Below are 24,431 nucleotides of genomic sequence, written 5' to 3'. Positions count from 1 at the left end.
CATTCAATCATGGCTGATAAGTTTCTCAACCCCATTCTCTTGCCTTCTATCCATAATCTCTGGTCCCCTTACCAATCAGAACCTGTCCAGCTGTCTTAAAGACACACAATGACTTGGCCTCCATGGCCTTCTGTGCAATGAGTTCCACAGATTCACCACCCTCTGGCTGAAGAAATTCCTCTTCATCTCAGTTCTCATAGAGTTACCCTTCACTCTTGAGACTGTATCTTCTGGTTCTAGTCACTCATGTTGGAGGAAATATCGCCATTGTTGCTCTATTCAGGCCATTCAATATTCTTTAAATTTTCAATCAGATCATCCTTCATTCTTCTAATCTTCATTGAGTACAGAACCAGACTCCTCGACTGCTTCTCATATGACAAGCCCTTCATCCCCAGGATCATTGTTGTAAATGGATCCTCTCTAAGTCAGCATGTTCTTCCTTAGACACAGGGCCCAAAACCGCTCATGATATTCCATATGTGGTCTCACAAGAGCCTTATACACCCTCAGCAGTACAAGATCCAATTTCCCATAGTCTTGCTTGTCATGTCTCACTATTTATTGCTTATGCAGTAAGCTCTTAGGAAGAAACAAAAACAGAAATTGCTGAAGAACAGGTCTGTGGAGAGAGGAAAAGAGCTAATATTTTGAGTCCAGTCATCCTTCTTCAGAAATGGATAAATGTGCACATTTGCAATCAATTCGGTTTAAGATTGCTTTCAATCCACACTTCTCTGTTGAATAAAAATGCATTGTAGGTGTAGGCAGATTAAGGTAACTAGGTTTTCCTGTTCATGAAGTTGAGCCAGCAATGGTTATCAATGACCCGGAGAAAGGTGAGAATGAGCAAAAATTGATTTTGGTATTTCAGTTAAAGAAGATGCCACATCCTTTGTCTTATTTTCCAACTTTGAAATTGACTTCTTTTGATTTGTCTGCAGAAAGGCAGGTCCAACTGACAGCATTATAGGTAGAGCAAGGGGACAGGTTCCATACCAGCTGGAAGTGAAAGCAAACCTCATCCATCCGATTCATATTAGCTGAAGTCACCTATCTGCTCCACATTAACCATCAAGCCAATTGGCACCCCAAATTTTCAGGTTGTCGTGGCAACATAGGCTTTTATATACATCTTATAGACCGGAGCTATGGATAAGGATGGTGAGGCCCCTATTTCTTTCTGTAACATGGTTACAGGGAAACTCTCTCCTTCTTACTGCCTGCAATTAGCATGTGTAGGGATTACTTACATTCTAAGGCATCTACAGTTATTGGTGGGAAAAATCATCACAGAAAAATATCAGCAGAACAACATTGTGATAGATGTCAATGTTCACCATCCAGTCTGATGCAAGGGGCAGTTTCATCCAAAATTCAGTGCTACTGACTCACAGATCAGATTTATATAACCTATATATTATTAAAGTTGTTTTGGTTAATTTGTTTCCTGTGTCTTTGTGCAGCTGGATAGCACATTAGTGTGATAATGAATTAAACATTGATGCATATATGTGAAAGATAACTTTGAATTGGAAAAGTAGGGCCATTCATTGTCTATAATAGAAGTGATACAGCACAAAAGCAAACATAATACATTATTAATATGACTCCTTTAAAATCTAGGAGCAGACCGTGTAGCATCATTAACTATGTATATATAACCACGTGAAGGCATGTTTACGATTTAGCATTTGAAATAAATTAAAACAAAAATTGGATCTTTAGGGCATTTCAGTGGCCTGCTTTTTTAGATGTCGCCTCTGATTGTTCATTGTCTCTGAGTCAGAATCCATGGCTGTGAATAACCAAACTAAAGTGAATTTGTTATGAGACAGACCAGAGGCAATTTATATAACTGCATCTTCTGTTCTAGCGTGCTGGATTGGATTTTGGGGTGTACTGATTCTTAGAATTATGTTGTGAAGTAATGGTCATCTCCAATAAGAATGAATCTAACTATTTTCCATTACATTCAATTGTACTGCCATCAATGAATCCCCTTCCAGCAATAGTCTGGGATCACCAAACACCAGAGACTTTACGAGCCTAGCCACATAATTATTGTGACTACAACAGCAATCAGATGTCAGGAATTCTACAGTATCTGTCACCCTGCAAACCGAAGCTTGTGCTCTGTCCACAAAGTACAGGCCAGGACTGTGATGGAATATTCTTCCGTTGCTTGGAAGGTGCAACTCCAACAACACTTGTGTAATTTAAATTGATCCAGGACAAAGCCGCCTGTTTGACTGACACACCATCAATCACTTTAAACAGTTACTCCCTCAACCAGCAGAACACAGTGTATGCCATCTTTAAGATGCATTGTAACAATGCTCACCTTCCAAACCTTTGAACTCTACCTCCCAAAAGGTCAAGGGCAGCAGGTGCTTGAGAACATTACCAATTGCATGTTCCCCTTCAAGTTGTATATCATCCTGAACTGGAAATACATTTGTCACTGTTGCTGAGCGTAAGTCTTTTGTAATTCCCTCCCTAAAAGCACTAGTGGTTGATCTGCACATTACATGGACTGAAATACTTCAATAAAACAGCTTACCTTTTTCAATGATAATTAATTATGGTTAATAAGGGGTAACATTGCGTTAATGCCCATACCCCATGAATGCATTAAAATAGAAGCAGCAGAAAGTGGAAGAAGCTTATGTTATGGTAGCAATTATGCAGATAACATGTAAACTACTGGTATATACTAAAGCAGATTAGGCTGTACAATATATACCATGCAAACATCTATGGAAGCAATGTGCTTAAGAAATGATTAAAATAAATATGTGTTAATGTGATTTACTATCTTTCAACATGTTTTTTTTCAACTATGTACAGAAAAAATATATATGTACATAAAATATGTATATAAATGTGGGTTTATCAAGTTAACTATTACGTGGCTTGTCATGAGATGCAGTCTCACAAAGATGAGCGAGACTGACAAGCTGATCTTTAAAATCACATGCTACATAAAATCATTCATCTCAAAAATGTTCTTACCAGCATCATTTCCTGCTATAATTGAATACACTATTGTTTGATTGATAGCAGCTGCAGTTACAGTGACAACTACAGTTCCTATTGGAGCACTTTCACTTACAGGTGGAGGCCTGAAAGACAAGAAAAATGTTCTAATTTGAGCAAAGTGGCACAAATCAATGAAAATCATACAAAGAAAATTATAACTAAAGTCTATAATTTATTATTAGATATTAGAAATGTGCAGCAATGTGCGAACTGAGTGCGCCCATTTTTGACTCAACTGGTTGATAGATTGCACACTTATTGATCTTAAATCAGTTTGAACTCTAAAAGGACAAATTCACATCAAATTGGTTGATAAAGTGAAACCTTTCTCATCGCTACAGGCTGGTAGGTAGCTGGAGAAATAATGGAGAAACAATACATTAGACAAGTGGATTCTTTGTACCTTTAAGTTAATAGGTTGTTTCCACTGTGGTGGAATAAGCTGGGGAAACGTTTAAAGGAACATGTGTCTGTAATAATTTGTATCTGATTTTGGAAAATGGGGCTAGGTGTATAATGGAATCAGATTCACTTTTGCTGCTTTTCAACCATCAGCAAAAGTGGAAATCTACCCTATACATTTTTCTCCAATCCATTGCATTGAGTCAGAGATGACTGCTGCACAGAAATCAGATAAATCAATTTTTCATCTAAAGATACCTTACTCCTTGGAATTAAACTTGGACAATTGCGTGAATATGTATGTCTGCCTAAATTTAATGAAAATTTTAATCTCAAAGAACTGACTGTCATGATAAAGTTGTCTCAAGTCATTACAACTAAGGTCAGTGATGTTTGCAGATAACATCATTGAAGAATGTGTTACGAATAATGACAACATTCATGTATACCTAGCGAACTAGAGGAAAGCTCTGGAACATATGAACATCAGTAGACCAAAGGCACAATTTACTGGACCGACACGAAGGTGGAGATGGGTAAGCAACTAGGATTGTGGTGCACCCAAGTGAAATGGTAGAAGAAAGAAGAAGCAATGAAGGAGAGAAAACAGTAAGAGAAGAGAGGAGGAGAAGCAGGAGAAGAACCTTTCCAAAAATGAAAGCATTGCAAAATCATGGAAGAGACCATTTGTTTCCAAGACTATTAGGACTCAAAGCAACATCAGGGAGTGAATAAAGCTGACACTAATTTGGTGCAGGAATTAGCAAATGTACAGTGAATATCCATTGACATATGCAATGCAGAAATGTTATTCCATATATCAGCATGCAACACTAATTGATACAAATTAAGAGTTCCACATTCCAGACAGATCTCTGTTTTAACCTTACACTGGTGACCCTCTGACATTATTGAGAGGAATGATCCCATTACTACAGGAGAGTTGAAGGTTGATTACTTTTAATTGTTGCTACAATTCTACATATGGTTGATGTTTCTATAGTTGTTTCAACTTGCAGATGTCTACTTGGATTAGTGTGAAAGGTACTGAAGTAATTTTGCTGACTACACAACCTCTGCACAAACTAATTGCTCTGAGATATGGGTCCAACAGTCGGCACTTGATTTGAATATGGCAAAAGTTGGAGGTGAGGTGCAATATTTTAGTAATCTGCAATTAATAACCTCAGTAAAATCAAAGACCCAATGAAGTATTAACTGAAACTTCAGAACATCAAACAACTACATTTGCCAGTGGCTGTGAAGGAGACCATGATAATGTTTTTTAAATTCACTCTTGATATGTGGGTATCGCTGGCTAGTTAGCACTTATTGTCTGTCCCTAGTTGCCCTTTTAGAAGGTGATAGTGAACTGCCTTTTTCAACTGCTACAGTCCATGTGCTGTAGGCTGACCCACAATGCCTTTAGGGAGGGAATTCCATGGTTTTGACTCACACCAATGAAGGAACGGTGATATATTGCAAGTCAGGATGGTGTGAGGCTTGTATGGGAACTTGCCATATATCTGCTGCCCTTGTCCTCGATGGAAGTGATCATAGCTTTGGACGGTGTTGTCTGAGGATCTTTAGTGAATTTCTGCCAAGCGTTTTCTATATAGTGCACACTGCGGCTACTGAGTGTCGGTTGGGGATGGAGTGAATGCTTGTGGATATGTTGCCAATCAAGTGGGCTGCTTTGTCCTGGATGATGTTAAGCTTCTTGAGTGTTGCAGGGGCTGCAACTCACCCAGGCAAGTGGTGAGCATTTCATCACACTCCTGACTTGTGCCTTGTAGATGGTGGACAGGCTTCGGACAGCCAGGAGGTGAGTTACTCAGCATATTATTCCAAGCTTCTGACCTGCTTTTGTAGCCACTGTGTTTATGTGGTGAGTCCAGTTGAGTTTCTGGTCAATGATAACCCCAAGGATGTTGATAGTGGGGGATTCAGAGTTGGTAATACAATTGAATGTCAAGGGGTGATGGTTAGATTGTCTCTTATTGGAGATGATCACTGACTGGCATTTGTGTGGTGTGAATGGTGCTTGCAATTTGTCAGCTCAAGTCTGGAAATTGTCCAGGTATTGTTGCATTTGACATGGACTGCTTCAATACCTGAGGAGTTGCAAATGGTGCTGAATATTGTGCAATCATCGCCAGCCATCCCTAGTTCTGACCTTATGATAGAGGGAAGGTCTGCATAACAGTTATGAGGAGCTTGAGATATTTGCAACATCTTTCAATTTGCTATTTACTGTTCCTTTGGGAGGTCACTGAGTCTCCACTTTCAAAAAGAGCTAAAATGTTTCATTCTTTTCTCCCAGAGACAAATAGGTGGAACAAGGAAATGCCTTTGCTACAATTGCATGTTTCCTCAGGACATAAAATGCTTTGATTGCACAATCATCATATTGCAAGTGTAATTTACCATCTTCTAGCTGGTGTGTGACCATAGACAGTGAATTCTACAAATAAAAATCATGAAATCTTGTTTCTACAATGTAGTCTTTCCCTTTAAAATCACTTGCACCATTGTGCGGGAGAGAGTGGAGTACTGGTAATGTCACTGGATTAGTAATCCAGAATCCTGGGCTATTCTTTGGGTATATTGATTCCACTTACAGCAGGGTAGTCAGTGGAATTTAATTTCAATGGATAAAGTAGAGAATTGCCTTCACTAATAGTAAATATGCATGGAATCTTATGGGAGCAGTCTGAGCTCTGGCAAAATGTGTAGCAGGATCGTTTGAGAATTCCAACACTGGGAGGTCTAGTGCCATCTTTTATGCTTCTGCTAGGTAGTGTGCTGAGATTCTTGTGAAGAAGTGATGAATTGACAATGAAGGGGGATTATTCCTTGTTAAACCCTTGTCGCCTCACTAATATTCACCAATTAGCTTTTTATCGTACCAAACTCACTGAACACGCTAGACATCAAGAAAGTTAGATGTAGAAACCAGAGTGAGTACCTGGTGAATTCAGTATCCATTTGCTCCAAATTTTCTCCTCATTGGACATTAGATACCAACATTTTAGATCATGTTCCATTGGCACTTTCTACATGCCCCCACATCCACAAACATTGACATCCAAAAAATGCCAGCCCCTAACAAACCTCACAGCACATCCTTGATCCACATGCAGGACATTTCAAGGTAAGAATTGGCCACATTTAACTATCATTGGTTAAGTTGGGTCATGACCCATCTGGTTCACCGCATGTTTGGAAATAACTTGATATGGTTTTTATATATGACTATCTCGATCTACAGTAATGTGATTGACTATTATGTTTGACTGACAGGGAAGTCAAAAGATATTGGGGTGAAGCAGGAACGTGGAATTGAGGTGACAATCAGATCAGCCATGATCTTGTCAAGTGGTGACCGGATGCAAGGGACCAAATAATGGGAAAATACCACATTTTACCGATGCCCACTGCTGGAACCTTGTGGTATTTGTCATTTCTACTACTAGTATCTAATTCTGTTAATAGGATGCTAAATACCAATAACTTAAAGAAAAAAAGGCAATCAATTGCTGTGAACTAATTAATTAGTTGCATTCAATAGTATAGTTTTCCATAAAAGATAGACACCACTGGGGTATTATAAGCTTCATGAACAATATTTTGATTTGATCCCTTAGTTTCCGTTTAGCTACTGTGCCCTAATGAGCTGTTTTAAAAAAAAAGGATCAATTTCATTTTTGGATTTGCAAAATAATATTCAAAAGTACATAGGTGGAGAGTCAACAGGAGATAGTTTGGTTTTATGGTGTGTGATTGGTTGAAATAAAACCGCATAGAAAGTGCATGTTTCTACCTTTTCTAAAAGTATTTAACTGCACATGAATAATACTACCAAGATATGATACTAGGTGGAGGTGATTTGAGCTAATTCACTGTCATCAATCCTCCTTTAACCTTGCTTTGTCATGGGTCTATCTAGTGATTCAAGAAACAGGATACACTACCGTGGAGTACCTGCTAAAGTACCCTTTCTTAGGCAACAAGAAGGTTTATTGCATGATAGCAATAAACGCAACCACATTTTGTCAGGCATAGCTACAAGGACCGTAGGGATCTGGTAGGTACATCTGCTCCTTCTGAAAGCTAGAATCACAGAAGTATGACATGCAGAAGGACCCCATTGACCCATCATGCCTATATCAGGTTATTACATGATCATCATTACCAAGTGACAATTTCCTGTTTTCTTTTTCCCATACCTTTGCATGTGCTTTTTATCCAAATAATTAACCAATGCTTTATTGAATGCCCTCTTTGCTCCATGTACAGGCAGTGTGTGACATTAGGAGAATGAGTGGAGCCAATGTAGTATGAACATTTACCTTTTTCCGAACCATTACCTTATGCAACAGCCATCTTCAGCTGCTAATGTGTATGTTCAAATACCTTAACTCTCGTTGGATTGCATGTACACGTGAAAATAAAAAGGTGTTGAGTTAGCTGTGTTTAGGCCATCCAATTTCTACAAACAGTTTGGATCAAGTGCTTGGCCAAGTATTTGTATACACCTGTTTCACATGTGGCCCTGAACAGCGGTATTGAAGTCTTTGCTCATCAGCTGTCAGTTCACTTGTAGCACATGTGCCATTCACTATAATAGACTATTTAATGTCAATTTTATGCCTTAAAAAAAGGTGCAGCTTCAGCAGATTTCTAGGCCTGCATGTTCTAAGCATTCTTTCATGCAATACAGTATTACCATATTCCCATTTTATGCAAGCGATGCCATTTAACACTTTGATAATGGGCGGAGTAAACCTTTCACTACGTTATCGTTTTAGCACATTTCATCATTCAGAAGTTCTCAACAATCTCTGCTTCATTGAAGGTATTCAATTTTTCAATATTTTCTTACTCACTACACTACCTACTTCCAGGTATGATTCATTCTGTGGTTTAGATATCCTATCTTTGGCAGGATTCTCAGAACTCCATATCATATTGTACTTCTGCCTAATCAAGCTCATCAAAACTTTTGTGATTCAATGCATAAAGCACAGAAAAATGTTATTCTCATTTGCCATCTTCTAAGAAAGGCAATTTCTTTAGCTGATAAATCCTGTTGGAAGGAGATTGCTTCCTTCTGCATCCCTGTTGTATTCCGCTGTTATAGCTATCAGATCAATAGGTTATATGTTACTGGTAGGGACATTTCATTTCAAGCAGGGCAAATACTGAGAATCTGTGAATTGTTTTGTGCCATTCATTCAGTGCAATGTAGAGTTTCAACTCAGCTTACATATGCGTGCATTTGAGTGGCTCGATCTCCTAAATATTTGAGGATGGATCTTCATCGTGCCTGCAGTGCTCAGTTTCCTTCACCTGAATAAAGCAATTGGTGCACAAAATCATTGCACTAGGTCTCTGCTCCCAGAGACCTGCCTTGTTGGTAAACAGTGACATACTGGCAATGTCAGTGGACTGACAATTCAAAATCTGTAGGGACATGGGTTGAAATTCCACCATAACAGCTAGTAGGATTTCATATCTATGATGGATTATTCCCAGACACTTGCCTATTAGTGCCCTTGAGCAGGAGCATGTTGGGATAAAGTTTACACTGGAATGTCCGAAGGACTGTAAGAGCCGTGAATTTCATGCAGTACAGCTTGAAGAAGAAAAAAAGTCAAAAAATGGCCGATGATTTGACCCTAATTTTTCTACTTTCGCAAATCTCATCCCACCAGTCAAGTTGATTTCCTGGCCACCTCATCATTAAGCCAGAATACTCTACTGCCAGAGCTGACATTCAATGTTGCAAGTCTGTGGTTACACAGTTGATTCTGATAGGAATCTGCCTTCAGCAGGATATTTTACCTGATGAGGCAATGCATATGCTTTCTCATGTATCACGTGGGCAGCACGGTGGCACAGTGGTTAGCACTGCTGCCTCACAGCGCCAGAGACCCGGGTTCAATTCCCGACTCAGGCGACTGACTGTGTGGAGTTCGCACGTTCTCCCCGTGTCTGAGTGGGATTCCTCCGGGTGCTCCGGTTTCCTCCCACACTCCAAAGATGTGTGGGTCAGGTGAACTGGCCATGCTAAATTGCCCGTAGCGTTAGGTAAGGGGTAAATATAGGGGTATGGGTGGGTTGCGCTTCGGCGGGTCGGTGTGGACTTGTTGGGCCGAAGGGCCTGTTTCCACACTGTAAGTAATCTAATCTAATCTAAGTAATCTAAAAAGATATTGAGCTTGGGGGTTGTGCTGTTCAAGAATTCAACAGATGTTTTTATGACTAACTATCGCACATAGACATTAAACTCGTCAGAACATCTAAATGCCTGGGCTAACACTGTTACTCCATTAAGAAGAGCAGCAAGCTTTCAGTAGCATGTCGTGTTTTAAGTAATCCCAGTTAAGATGGTATATGAGACCTTTACACCCTCAGATCACTATGATTCAGTGAAGTTATCTTGAGCATGTCTCTTAAATGTATACTGATATACTAATCATAACATAACAGTTTCCATTCTAAACAGATTGCAAATTCACATCCCTGCTAGAGGCAGGAATATGTTGATATTTTGCTTGGGGAGTGCAAAGATCTTCAAAAGAATGTTAAGATTTTGGCAGGAAGGACCTAATCAATCACAAGCACAAAATTGATCATTAAATATGTTACTTGATACTTCACCATCTGAAAAAAAAACTGGTTGATTTAAATCTGCACAGTGACACTCCCCAGTACTGTATCAATTTCTTAGTTCGGATTGCTTCTCCACTTGGATTGCAAGATACGTTGAATGAAAAAAAATACGCTATTTATTATCATAAAACCAAGCTATGTCAGGTTAAACACATGTATATGTCAATATTCAACCTCTCCTTCGTTCACATACATCTAATTTCCCCTGTCCTCTCCTTTAGTTTCAAATTTACCAGCTACTATCTCCCCAGATGCTGGAATTGTATTTCTCATACTTACCTCAAAGACCTCCTCAAAATCCTGCTCTGCAATTTTGCTTTTGTCCTGCCTAATTCCTTACTCTTACTATGCTTCCTCTAACCACCTGAGATGTCTATCAGAAAGCAGTTGACGCTATCAATATTATAAGCTGTTCATGTGCACACACTTGAACAGGATGTAGATACATAAACCAGTTCTGCATGTTTCATAAATGTCCAGACGCACAACTGGAAAATCTCAAAAACACAAGAGCAAGTTAACATTCCATATTCACATTCAACTAAATATTGAATTCTGTATCAGAAACAACATGCATAATATCGCATTTTAACTTAGCAAAATATACCAAAGCTTTTTAAATGTTATGCGCTTGACTGTACGGAGTTAAGAAACTGTATCACAGAATGGCTACAGAACTGAAGGAGACCATTCAACCCATTGTGTCCTTTCTGGAACATCTATTCTTTTAAATTTAGAATCTGAGTTAAAGATCTCTCAGCATTTTGCACCATTTAAAATTAAAGAACATAAAAAATAGGAGCAAGAGTAGGCCATCTTGAGCCTGATTTGCCTTTCGAAAAGATCATGTCTGCTTGTTTTGTGGACTCAGCTCCAATTATCCAGCTACTCACCATAATCCTTAAACTCTTTAATGTTCAAAAATGTATCTATCTATCTTTACCTGAAAAACATTCAATGAAGTAGCCTTAACTGCTTCACTCAGTAGGGAATTCCACAGATTCACAACCATTTGGGAGAAGAAATTCCTCCTCAACTCAAGGGCAGCTTAATATTCCATATTGTCATGCAGTTAAATATTGAATTCCGTATCAGAAGCAACAATTTGCACTAATATAGCTTCCCCTTATTTTGAGGCTATGCTCCGCAGTTTTACCCATCAATGGAAACAACCTCCTGCTTCTATCTTTTCTATTTTGTTCATAATTTGCTATATTTCTATAAGATTTCCCTAAATCTTCTAAATTCCAATGAGTATAGTCCCTGTCCACTCAATATCTCCTCTTAAGCCCACCCTCTCAACTCTGGAATCAACATAATGAACATCCGTTGGACTCCCATCAGTGCCAGTCGATTCTTTCTCAAGTAAGGAGACTAAAACTGTCCACAGTATTCCAGATGTAGCCTCACCAGTACACTATACACCTGCAACATAATCTCCCTGTTTTTAAATTCTATCTCCAGCAATGAAGGATAATATATAATCCATTTGCCTTCTTAAATTACCTTCTGCAACAATATTGGAAAGTCAAAAAGGTAAGACAAATCAAGGAACAATGACTGGTGACATCAAACTTTCATCTTAATGCCTGTAAATTATAGGAGAAAGAAAATAAAATAGCAAACAGTAGCTCCACTGTTCAAAGGTCCTGGGAATGAACATGCTCAAGAAGGAGCTAAGATGAATCCTAATTTCAATACAGTAGAAGAGCAGAAAGTTCAGAGGAGCACAGCCCTTAGGAATAAAAATACAGCAGGGAGATAAGAGAAAACTGTAATGGAGACAATGCAAGTGAAAAGTCGACAACATGAGATCAAAAGATTACTGAAGAGATAATAAGCCTTTTCATGAACTCTTCCAAAGTAAGAGTGTGAGAAAGGTGTTTGAAAAGCATTTTGAGATACAGGAGCAACAGTCAAACCTTGAAAATCTTCAAATTATCCTTTGGAAATAATTAGGGCTTGTGAATGAAAAATAAATGCTTGGCATGAAGAAAGTACAATTTCCAGCAACGGAGAAGAAAATTCCCATTGCTATCCGAAGACATCATGAGACCATGAAAATTGCAAGAGGAAAGAACAAGGACACAACATAGAGATAATGCGGCATGGAATTTCCTGGAATGGTTCAGCAGAAGATCTCAATTGTCATTTCTATTCGCAGGAAGATTGTAAATAATTGTTCCACTAGTATTATGATTAAACATTATTACATCTAAATTTCCTCAATCCCCTGCATCAGTTTCAAGTTATTGTTGATGAAATCTCATTTTTCTGATTGAATTCTGTGCCTCTTCATCTTTCCTCTTGTGAAAAATAAAATAAAGAATGCTGTTTCTTGTATGGATACAAGTTCACATTGGCTTCAACTAAATGTTAGGCCTGAAATGTTCCGTATAGTAGGATCCAAGTCATTATTTGATGTTTTAGAGTGGTGCTTTGCAGCAACATTTTTATTTCTAATTACTTAAAACTGAACTGTGCTTTCCACATCCATGTTTCTTTTTCAATTCTTTTGCGGTGGGATCTAGCATAATGCGGCATTTAACTTTGAAATAATTAAATGGACCAGATTTCCATTGTTTCTCACTGATTGTGGACAAATGCAAAAGATACTGCACAGAGGGAGATTGAGATCAGAATGTCTCAGTCGAATGTGAAAGAAAATAATTTGCAAATGGCTTGCTAATATGTATAAATTTAATTCTGAGTTGCTGATGGGGGACACAGAAAGATGTTGTGAATCGGCAACAGACTCCTCTTTGTGTCAGCAATTAATACCAGCTTAACAACCAATGATAGTGGTATGTTTATTGTCACCTTTGGAGGATGATAGGAGGAGGATCACTGGCAGGATTTGTGCAGAGGCTTTTTGCAAAAATTGTAACCGTGGCATATTTTGTATCCTTTAGTGAAAACACGCAGGGCTAGCCTTCAGCCTCAATATATCTTATTGAATAGTTCATGACAGATACAAGGCTAAAAGGTGATCTAATGCCGATGTTAGATTTTTTGTGCATACATTGTAATAAGAAGATTTATTGTGTTTCTAATACAAGGAAGTTTGCAGATGATACCAAAATTGGAGGTGTAGTGGACAGCAAAGAAGGTTACCTCAGAGTGCAGGTTCATAGCTCCTTGAAAGCATAGTTGCAGGTAGGTAGGATATTGAAGAAGGCATTTGGTATGCTTTCCTTTATTTTTTCAGAGTACTTAGTACAGGAGTTGGCTATACAGGACATTGGTGAGGCCACTTTTGGCATATTGCATGCAATTCTGGTCTCCTTTCTATCGGAAGAATGTTGTGAAACCTGAGAGGGCTCAGAAAGGATTTACAAGCATATTGCCAGGGTTGGAGGATTTGAGCTATAGGGAGAAGTTGAATAGGTTGGGGTTGTTTTCCCGGAAGCATCGGAGGCTGAGGGTGGCTTTATAGAGATTTATAAAATCATAAGGGGCATGGACACGGTCTTTTCCCTGGGATGGGGGAATCCAGAATTTAAGAGCATAGTTTTAGGGTGAGAGGGGAAAGATATAAAAGAGACCTAAGGAGCAATCTTTTCATGCAACGGATGGTACGTTTATCGAATGAGCTGCCAGACAAAGTGATGGAGACTCATACAGTTGCAACATTTAAAAGGCATCTGGATGGGTATATGAATAGGAAGGGTTTGGAGGGATATGAGCCGGGTGCTGGCAGGTGGGACTAGATTGGGTTGGGATTTTCGATATCCACATGGACAAGTTGGACCAAAGGGTCTGTTTCCATGCTGCACATCTCTATGACTCTCTATGACTTTATAATACCTGTTGAATTTTGCAGGTATTTGCTGCAGGCTGCAAACTATGGTCAAAATATTCCAGTACTGGATTAACAAAAGGGCAAACTTTAATTTATCTAACCAACTGTTAGACCCGAACCAGGAAATAAGATCAGAGTTGTGTCCAAACCCATCTGTGTTCTGAATAAAAGGTCATTGGACCCAAAATATTAACTCCGCTTTCTCTCCACAGATGCTGCCATACTTGCTGAGTTGCTCAGGCAATTTCTGCTTTTGTTTCCCATCTGTTTTGGATGAGCATATCAGGTTAAAACTGATTTCTACATTAATCCAGTACTCTACTGTCCAGTGGGATGGGGTAATATTACTCCCCATTTTGTGAATTACACATTGGGCTAAAATATATCATTTCTCTACGGCGTGGTCTTGTGGGTCTAGGTCATCATCGGTTCAAAGAGTGCTATCTCATTATACAGAAGTGAAAGGTGATGTGTTTAACCTGAGGACACCACACCTGAGATGACATTGAGAAGTTGGCATAGGAATTCACTGTTGGTATAGGAATTGAACTGGCATCACTCTGCATTGCAAACCTCATTGAAGTAAACTGACCTCACCATTTCAGTATAATAAAGCTTGAATGCATCCCTATGTGTTACCACATGTAACATGTAATATAATGTCTGGTTTCTTATTGAAACAGATATCTTGATGTTTATTAGCAGTGCGAACTATTTACACAGTTACAATATCTAAAAGTTTATACATAGTCTGAGCTCAGTTTTTATAAATTATTACTGTTACATTACTTATGTGTTACTGGCTTACTTGAGCCCACTGTAATGCCTCCATTAATCTGAGTAAGGAATGACTGAATATTGGACTATTGCATATCATCCTGCTGTATTCCTGTCTTAAATGTATACCCTTGTCAGCAATAATACAATATTTCCCAAATGGAAATGGGCAAAAACTACCCATGTTTCAGGATTATGTACTGTGCTGATGAACTTCTGAAAATTGTTGGACAAAATATTGCATTGTCCAATTTTCCAGCATCTGAGTACTCACCTAAAACAAATACAAGACTTTTTGTCTGAAATAACAAGTGATCTAATAGCTGCTTTAAGATCCATCATGGAAATGGGGCTAAGCTGCAAAGTTGGACAGACAGAAACGTTGCCTGCCAAGCAACTGCAACCAATCTGGTAAAATAAACATTTTTCAGTATCACATGCAAAGCCAATTGCTCCTTCAGCTCCCTTGTTCCTGAATTTTTCAATTGGCCATGTCCCCTCACTCCAGCCCTTCTATCAAATCAATTACTTTTGGTAAGCTAAGCATTCTGAAATAAATGAACAGCATGTGGAAAAAAATTAGCTTTTTCAGACGTGTTGAAATTAAACTTTTAGTCCACTTTCAGGTCAGTCTTGAACTTTTCTCTTTGGAGTGGAGCTGCCTGTAGATTCTGAGTGTGAAAACCAGCCTAGAAAACCATCCCAATAATCAAAGATACTCTCACGTACAACAGGGCTTTCTGGAAAGGTCCAGCTTCTAATGGCTTTTACGGACGTAGATTTTACCTTCAAAGTGTGATCTATGATCGAGAGACTCTTTTAAGGTTGGGAAAGGTCAAGCTCATACAAAGGCTAAGGTACAATTCTCTTTTGCTTTCCTGTAGTCCACGTTCTCCCCGTGTCTGCGTGTCCTCCCACAGTCCAAAGATGTGCAGGTCAGGTGAATTGGCCATGCTAAATTGCCCGTAGTGTTAGGTAAGGGGTAAATGTAGGGGTATGGGTGGGTTGCGCTTTGGCGGGTCGGTGTGGACTTGTTGGGACGAAGGGCCTGTTTCCACACTGTAAGTAATCTAATTTAATTGGGTGTATTGACAATATTTTAGCCAAATCTATAGTTTTTTCAATTCCAGGACATAGTTATTCTTTTATTTCCTTCATACTTTCACAGCCAGCCAGATTGGTAGGGCGGAAACCTGTTGGTCTGGTATTCCTTCAGCACATGATTGCAACTGAGGTTGTCCACGGGCAGGTAGACCCCCTTGTGGAGGGGGTGCAAAGGCAGACCTAGCATATTGGGCCACTCATACTGTTTGGAGGAATCATGATGACTGAAGGAAGATAGTGGAAGGAATAGTGGTCAGCATGCCCAAATGTAATGGAGCAGAAGGTGGTCGTTGTAAGGGAGGGTGATGATGATCAGGGGTCCGATGGTATTGGAATGAGGTGCAGAGTAGATTTATTAAAATGATAGGGTAGATGTTCCACTGAATTCTGCATTATTCCAGTATAGACTGATTTCACATGATGAGTCTCTGCAGAATCACAGCACACTTCAAAGTAATTGTTTGGAAAGTTGAACTGTCTGCTGAGCTGTTTGTCTATGCCTGGAAGCTCATGAAAACCTCTCGTTAAACATTTGAGGTTTCACATGGCTCCAGCACGATTAAGTAAAATTGTTACTCAGGAAAATTTAGACAAACACAGAATCCCTACTGTGCAGATGGAGGCCATTCAGCCCATTGAATCTACACTGACTCTCTGAAGAACATCCCACCCATACCCACTTCATTCCTATAACTGCACATTTCCCATGGCTATTCTACTTAACCTGCACATCACTGGACACTATGGGGCAATTTAGCATGTCCTGTCTACCTAACCTGCACACCTTTAGATTATGGAAGCACATGGAGGAAGCCCATACAGCTACAGAGAGAAGGAGCAAACTCCACACAGACAGTTGTCTGAGGGTGGAATAATGCTGTGAGGTGGCGATGCTAACCACTGAACCACTGTGCTGCTTAAATACATAATCTAACTCTTGAGAGCTATTAAATTGACCACATACTTACCTCACTCAATTCCCAGATCCTTTATGTCCCTGGACTCTAACTTAACACACTTAACACGGGAGAAGGTAAGGACTGCAGATGTTGGACAGTCCCACGGGACACAACATCCCCCACCCTGGGAGCTGGCACCAACCAACTGGGACCTGATGCACTCCTACTCCCCCTACCCAACCTCCTCCACACCCCAACAGCCAATACTCCCCCATCCTGGGAATTGACACTTTCCTGGAACCAATACTACTGCCCCGACTCACACCCAGCCTCCAATCCTCCACCAGAATGACCCCTGCTGGCCCTGACTCTCGTGCTTCCTGTCTCCTTCCCCCATCCCATCACCACCACCATCACAGGGTGGGCCTAACATGATCCCGAAGTGCAATCCTCTTGTCACCACTGAATTCAACACTCACCACCACCCACATCACCACAACCCTGCCACCCCAAACATCTCTGGCAGTTCTGTACCATGATAAAACTGTTAGGATGAAATTATGCCCCCACATTTTGGAGGGAGCCCTGATCAGAGTTTCCTCTCAAAAACGTAGAGTTTCCTTCTTTCGTCAAAATATTCTGCATGATGTTGCCACTCACTGGAAAATCTTGCCCAATATTTGAACTTCAAGGGTTAACCTATAGGAAAGATTTAACAAACTAGGACTGTATTCCCTTGAACTGTGATGGTTAAAGTATGTTAAGGAGAAAAGACAGATTATAGTTGGTAGGTGAGGGGACTCTATTTCTACTTATTTGAGTGTCTAGGACTTGGGTGGATAGTCCTTCAGGAGTTAAATTAAGAAGCACTTCTTCACAAATAGGATTGTATAAGCTTGGAAGTCTTCAGTAAGTGGCAATTAATGCAGGATCAATTGTCAGTATTAAAAGTGTGATTGATGGATCTTTGATTTCCATAGTATTAAAGGATATGGAACAAAGACAGCTATATGAAGTTACAAAACATCCATGATCTAATTGAATGACAAAAAAGGCTTAAGGGGCTAAATAATAATGATCATCAATATAATCTTCAACATATTCATCTCTCATCTTCTGTCCCTCGGGACGGAGGATGATGTTCTTTCAATGGGTTCTGAAAAAACTGATAAGTCGAATGCAAGATTTGCAGACTCTATCACATCCGGGGCAGGTTTTGCTTGGAGGGTTGGGGAGACTAATTGCTTGTAGCTTCATGCAATGGAAGAACTTATCTTCTCGATTCAGGACTCCTTCACTCCATTCACCTGTTGGTTTCTGTTAAAGCCTCAGAAACTCGGTTGACACATTATAAAATAAAAATGAAGCAATGCAAACATTTTTAAAAACGGTATTCAAACAGGCAACCTGAGATGCTGGTTGGGTATCTAATTCACAAGTTTTGAATTTTAACCTCTGACCCCAACTTACTTTTAGATTTAAGATTCAGTCCAGTATGTTTATTACTTAACTCTCAATAATCCTGTAGATTAGGTGCAATAATTGAGCATTGATGATGAATGTTTATAAATGAATGTGTCTTATAATGCTTAATAGTCTAGAGGTGGGTGGTTAATGTTTTCTCCACATGTTTCACAGAGGTACTGATTTGGTATTTCCTGCACCGAATACAAGACACTATTTACCAACCAAACTCTAATTCTATTTGTGTCTGCTTGAAGCTATTCAATCACAGTACTGTTATCTTGTGCCTTCATGTTTCATTTTCAAAAACTACTCATCAAGTCAAATCTGATAACAAATCTTTTCTGTATAGTTTTTCCCACAGTGATGCCCAGAGGAGAAAAGAACATGAAAAGAAAAGTAACACTTGGAAATGAATTTATTAGTTACATTGGAGCTCCATTCCACAGTAAATAAGTCAAGTCGATGTCTTATTCACAAGTTATACTGTTGTTTCCTTTTGGAATTACAAATGGTAAAATGGATTGGGGACAATACCTCCACTTCTCACTAGTCTGGAAAGAAGCAGAGGGTTATCCCAGAAACAATCCTGCCATTTACAATCACATTATCTTCTGCCAATGTGTCACATATGTGGACTTCTATACAAACTCAGCTGTCCATGCTAGAAATTCCAGCTCTATTCCAAATGTAAGACAAAGTGACAAGAGACATTTTGTAAAATTATTTCCTTAAACAAAATGCAGAGATCTTCAAAGTTCAGGGGAATAAAGGGTAAGTATCTGTTTGACTCTTCTCCATCAGCTATGAGAGTTTACATTTGCTTCATGTCACCTATTGTAACTTTAGACGTGTCTTCTGCTCAATCATTTCAAGTAGGCAGCACCACATCATGGGACTCAACAGAAGGTCACAACCAAATTGCTGGAGATAACATACACTGCATTCAAATTCAGGGAGGTTAACAATCAGGTCTGGGAAAACAATTGTGTAGGCCTCCATCAGGTCCATGGTAAGGCTCAAAACAGTTGCACAGAGTATACCTGCATTTGCAAGTTAACTGGAGTGCATCAAGGAAACTCAGATGGAAAGGATTTCAATCCTGCAATCCTACAATGGATGGACAATTAATAGACTTACATGATGATCTGCAATGTTACCATTGATTTTCCTTGATGCTTCCTACTTGGTCATTACGTAATGTACAAATATATGAGGCAAACCTGTCCTTGTGTACTTATAATTATTCTGGAACCCCAGCATGAGGAAACCTTCATGACTGCATCTTGGGCACTGTTACATGCAGTTGGCAGTAGAGTTCTTAATCCATAAGGGATCCATCAAAATTACAATTAGATCAACATTTTGCCCAAGATATAGAGAAAATGAAAGCACAGGACATCCTGGACTTGAGTTATGCATATCTTTGTGATAAAATCCAGAACCACTCTGGCATAGGACTGGCAGTAGGTGTTTCTGGCCATACTTTTAGCCATAGCACAGAGATCTTGCAGACTGTTTTGAGTTAACTCATTTTCAGTTTTATAGAATACATTGGTAATTCAAATTTATTATATTCCACAGAATATTTTTCTGTTGCTTTGACTCACCCTCCAGCAAAGCATTTAATGATGTAGAGCCATGTCTATCACAGCATCCCATATAAAAATACTCTATTAAATCCCCTAAGCTCTGATGTGTCTTTTTTTACATATCTTCTAAGTCTACAGTGCATCAAGAAAACAATTCACTAGCAGGGTGCTTAAAACCATTTAGAGATAAGAAATAACTTTTGCCCTCATCAGCAATGCTCACATCTCAAAAAGAAATAAAATAACATTTGTTTTGTTTGGCAAGACAGGGTCTATTCAGCTGTCACCCCCCACCCCACTTTAGAGCCAACAGCGGTATTACCATTAGTCTTGTGATTATTTAGATAGCAAATGATGTGCCATTGTGTATTACAGAGCTCATGGGGGTGATTTCACATTTTTCTTTAAGTTTATGACCACAATTCCATGGTGAATACTAATAAAGCGGAGTCTTGTGAGTAGTAAATATTATTGGCAACTGTATTGATGAGTAAAGAAAAAAGGGATCTAATTAATCTGTGACAGATTAAAATGTAATAGTTCACAGTTGGCCAGAGAGGGGGGATAAATAGTCAGAATGCCTTATCCACATTGAACTTACTTGGGTAGTACAAAACAAATGAGAACATACAGATACATATGTGCAAAATATTCTATTCTCATATTTCATACAAACGCATAATATGTCCTCAGTGAATAGAACTACATTTAATAGAAACAGAAAACCCTTGATTGCAAATACAATAACATACCTGCAAGGAGCTGCTAGAAATAGAATAAAATTCAACATTAAGCGCACTGGATAAACGAATGACAATGATTACTTAGATTAGATTACTTACAGTGTGGAAACAGGCCCTTCGGCCCAACAAGTCCACACCGACCCACCGAAGCGCAACTCACCCATTTACCCCTTACCTAACACTACGGGCAATTTAGCATGGTCAATTCACCTGACCCGCACATCTTTGGACTGTGGGAGGAAACCGGAGAAGAGGGACAGTTAATACAGGACTGAAGGTATTATATCTGAATGCACACAGTATAAGGAATAAGATAAATGAGCTTGTGGTGCAAATATGATGTGGTGGCCATCACAGAGATGTGGCTGCAAGGGGATCAGGATTGGGAGCTGAATATTCAAGGATATACATCCTTCGACATGGACAGAGGGAGTGGGATTGCCTTATTAGTAAGAAATGAAATTATCTCAATAGTAAGAAACAAAGTAGGTTGGGATGATGTAGAATCTGTGTGGGTAGAATTGGGGAACTTAATATATTCCACAGGTGAAAGAAAATAAAATGATACACCAGGAGATAGAAACAATGTGTAGGAAAGTTACAGTGATCATGAGGATTTTAATATGCAAGTGGGCTGGGAAAATCAGGTTGGTAGTTGATCGCAAGAAAAGAATTTTGTGGAATGTCTACGAGATGGCCTTTTGGAGCAGCTTGTGGTGGACCCCACTAGGGAGTAGGCAATACTGGATTTAATGTTGTGTAATGAGGTTGACTTAATAAGGGAGCTTAAGATGAAGAAACCCTTGGGAGGCAGTGATCATGATATGATTGAATTTTCTCTGCAATTTGAGAGGGAGAAGATAGAATCAGAGGTAACGGTATTACAGGTAACGGTAATAAAGGCAACTACAGAGGCATATGGGAGGAGCTGGGTAGAATTGACAGGGAAAGGAACCCAGCAGGAAAGACAGTGGCCGGAGTTTCTGGGAGTAATTCAGGAGACACAGCAGAGATTCATCCAGAGAAAAAGAAGCATGGTACAGGGAGGATGAGGCACCATGGTTGACTAGGGAAGTCAGGGACAGCATAAAAGCAAAAGAGAAAGCATGTAATGTGGTGAAGGACCGTGGGTAACCAGAAGATTAGGAAGTTGACAAAGGCCAACACAGGGCAACAAAAAAGAAATAAGGATGGAGAAAATTAAATATGAGGTAAACTAGCCAATAATATAAAGGAAGACTGTAAGAGTTTCTTTAGATATATAGGCAAAAGAGAGGTAAAAGTGGACATTGGGCAACTGGAAAATTATGCTGGAGAGATAGTAGTGGGGAACAAGGAAATAGCTTAGGAACTGAATAATTACTTTGCACTAGTCTTCATGGTGGAATACACGAGTAATATCCCAAAAATCAAGAGAGTGAAGGAGCAGACCTGACTATGGTGGCCATCACCAAGGGGAAGGTGCTAGAAAGACTGAATGGCATAAAGGTGGTTAAATCACCAGGACCAGATGTACTATACTGCAGAGCTCTAATGGAGATAGCTGAAGAGGTAGTGGAGGCGTTAATGGTGATCTGTCAAGAATCATTAGAATCCGGGAGGATCCCAGAAGACTGGAAAATCACGAATGTGACACTCCTGTTTAAAAAGGAAATAAGACAAAAGATGGAAAATTACAGACTGATTAGCCTAACTTCAGTCATGGATAAGTTTCTGGAATCCATTTTGAAGGATGAGATTTCTGAATACTTGGAAATGTATGGCAAAATAGGGTAAAGTTAGCATGGTTTCATCAAGGGGTGGTCGTGTGTGACAAATCTGTGAGAATTCTTTCAGAAAGTAATGAGCAGATTAGACCAGGGAAAGCCAATGCGTGTTATCTACTTGGACTTCATGAAGGCCTTTGACAAGGTGCCACGCAGCAGGCTACTGAGTAAGATAAGGGTCCATGGTGTCAAAGGCATGGACAGAAGCTTGGCTATCTGGCAGAAAGCAGAGAGTGGGGATAAAGATGATCTTCTCAGGATGACACAAGTGGTGTTCTGCAAGGCTCAGTGTTGGGACCACAACTTTACATTAATGATCTAGATGACGGAATGGAGGACATTCTGCTATGTTTGCAGATGATACAAAGATTGAGAGAGGGACAGGTAGCATTGAGAAGGTGGGGAGGCTAGGGAAGGATTTGGAGAGGTTAGGAGAGTGGGAAAAGAAATGGCAGATGGAGTACAATGTGAGGTCATGCACTTTGGTAGGAAGAATAGAGGCATGGATTTTTTTTAAATCGGGAGAAAATTCAGAAGTCTGAAGTGCAAAGAGACTAGTCCAGGATTCTCTCAAGGTAAATTTGAGTCAGTAGTTAGGAAGACAAATGCAGTGATGGCATTTATTTTGGGAGGACTTGAATATAAAAGCAGGGATGTACCTTTGAGGCTTTCTAAGGCTCTGGTCAGACCACATTTGATTGTGGTCTATGGTATTGTGCACAGTTTTGGGCCCCATATTTCAAGGAGGATGTACTGGCCCTGGAGCATGTTCAGAGGAGAATGGTCCCAGGAGTGAAAAGCTTAACATATGAGCAATGTTTGAGGACTCTGGGTCTTTACTTGATGGAGTTTAGAAGGATGAGGAGGAATCTCTTTGAAACATACGGAATACTGCATGACAGAATAGATATTGGGAAGATGTTTCCATTAGTAGGAGAGACTAGGACACAAGGACGCAGTTTTAGAGTAAAGAGAAGGCATTTTAGGACAGAGATAAGGAGAAACCTCTTCAGGCAGAGAGTGGTGAACCTTTGGAATTCATTGCCACAGAAGGCTGTGGTGGCCAGGTCATTGAATATATTTAAAACTGAGATACATAGGTTCTTAACTATCAAGGAGATCAAGAGTTATGGGAAGCAAGTAGGAGAATGGGGTTGAGAATGTACTTTTGAGGCTCTATAAGGCTCTAGTCAGACTACATTTGATTGTGGTCTGTGGTATTGGGTGCATGACTGAATGGCAGAGCAGACCTGATGGGCTGAATGGTCTAGTTTCTGCTCCTACATCTTATGATCTAAAATCAGGAATGGAGCAAAATTTTGACTCTGTATTATTTCATGTCAAGGTAATTCAAAAACACCAAATGACATCAAGTGACCACTTGTGATTTTGATTCCAAAGGCTCTAAAGAACACTCTGCAGTCGGCTACAATGATCACATAAAGAACCAAACTTCACCGCCAAAGAAAAATGAGAAAAAAGAGGGAAAAGTGTAAAACTGCCTCTTGGATTCATACCCATAGAATCATAGAATCCCAACAGTGTCAACGCAGGCCATTCGGCCCATCAGTCCACAGTGACCCTCCGAAGTGAATCCCTCCCAGACTCAACACTTGTCCTGTCCCTGTAACCCTGCACTTCCCACGATTAATCCACCTGGCCTGTGCATCCCTGGACATTATGAGCAATTTAGCTTGGCCAATCCACCTAACCTGCAAACCTTTGACTGTGGGAGGAAACCTGAGCACCAGAGGAAACCTACAGAGGAAACCCATACATTAAAAAATCAGCAATATCACCTTGACTTCTTATAAAAGCAGAAAAAAAAGGCAGTGTCACGACAGCAAAGAGGAAATCAGTACCAAGAATTAAGTATTAAGAGTTTCGAAGCAGCATTATATCTGAATCTGTTTCTGCTTCTGCACATGCTACAAGACCTGTTGAGCTTCTCTGGCAATTTTTGTTTCATTTTAGGTCTTCTGCATACACACAGTTTTGCTACTTGTAAAAATGAGGAGGGAATTCCAGAATTTTGACCCAGCGACACTGAAAGAATGGCAATATATTTCCAAGTCAGGATGGAAAGTTGCTTGTGGGAAAATTGTAGTTGGTGGTATTCCCATTTAATTGTTGCCCTGTTCTTCGAGATGATTTTGGTTGTG

The 24,431-nt window shown here is 39.6% G+C and overlaps 1 protein-coding gene across 1 annotated transcript in view; it reads right to left on the bottom strand.

The window, feature by feature from the left end:
• The window catches only part of pcdh15b (protocadherin-related 15b), a 642,771-nt gene that overhangs the window by 122,456 nt on the left and 495,884 nt on the right, over positions 1 to 24,431 (bottom strand). Inside the window, exon 24 of the mRNA XM_060841768.1 lies at positions 3,016 to 3,125. Coding sequence (XP_060697751.1) covers positions 3,016 to 3,125 — 110 coding nt within the window. The remainder of the gene's footprint in view (positions 1 to 3,015; positions 3,126 to 24,431) is intronic.

The sequence above is a fragment of the Hemiscyllium ocellatum genome, chromosome 22 (assembly GCF_020745735.1).
Source record: "Hemiscyllium ocellatum isolate sHemOce1 chromosome 22, sHemOce1.pat.X.cur, whole genome shotgun sequence".
Taxonomy (NCBI): Eukaryota; Metazoa; Chordata; class Chondrichthyes; order Orectolobiformes; family Hemiscylliidae; genus Hemiscyllium; species Hemiscyllium ocellatum.
This window is presented reverse-complemented; position numbering and strand designations above follow the sequence as displayed.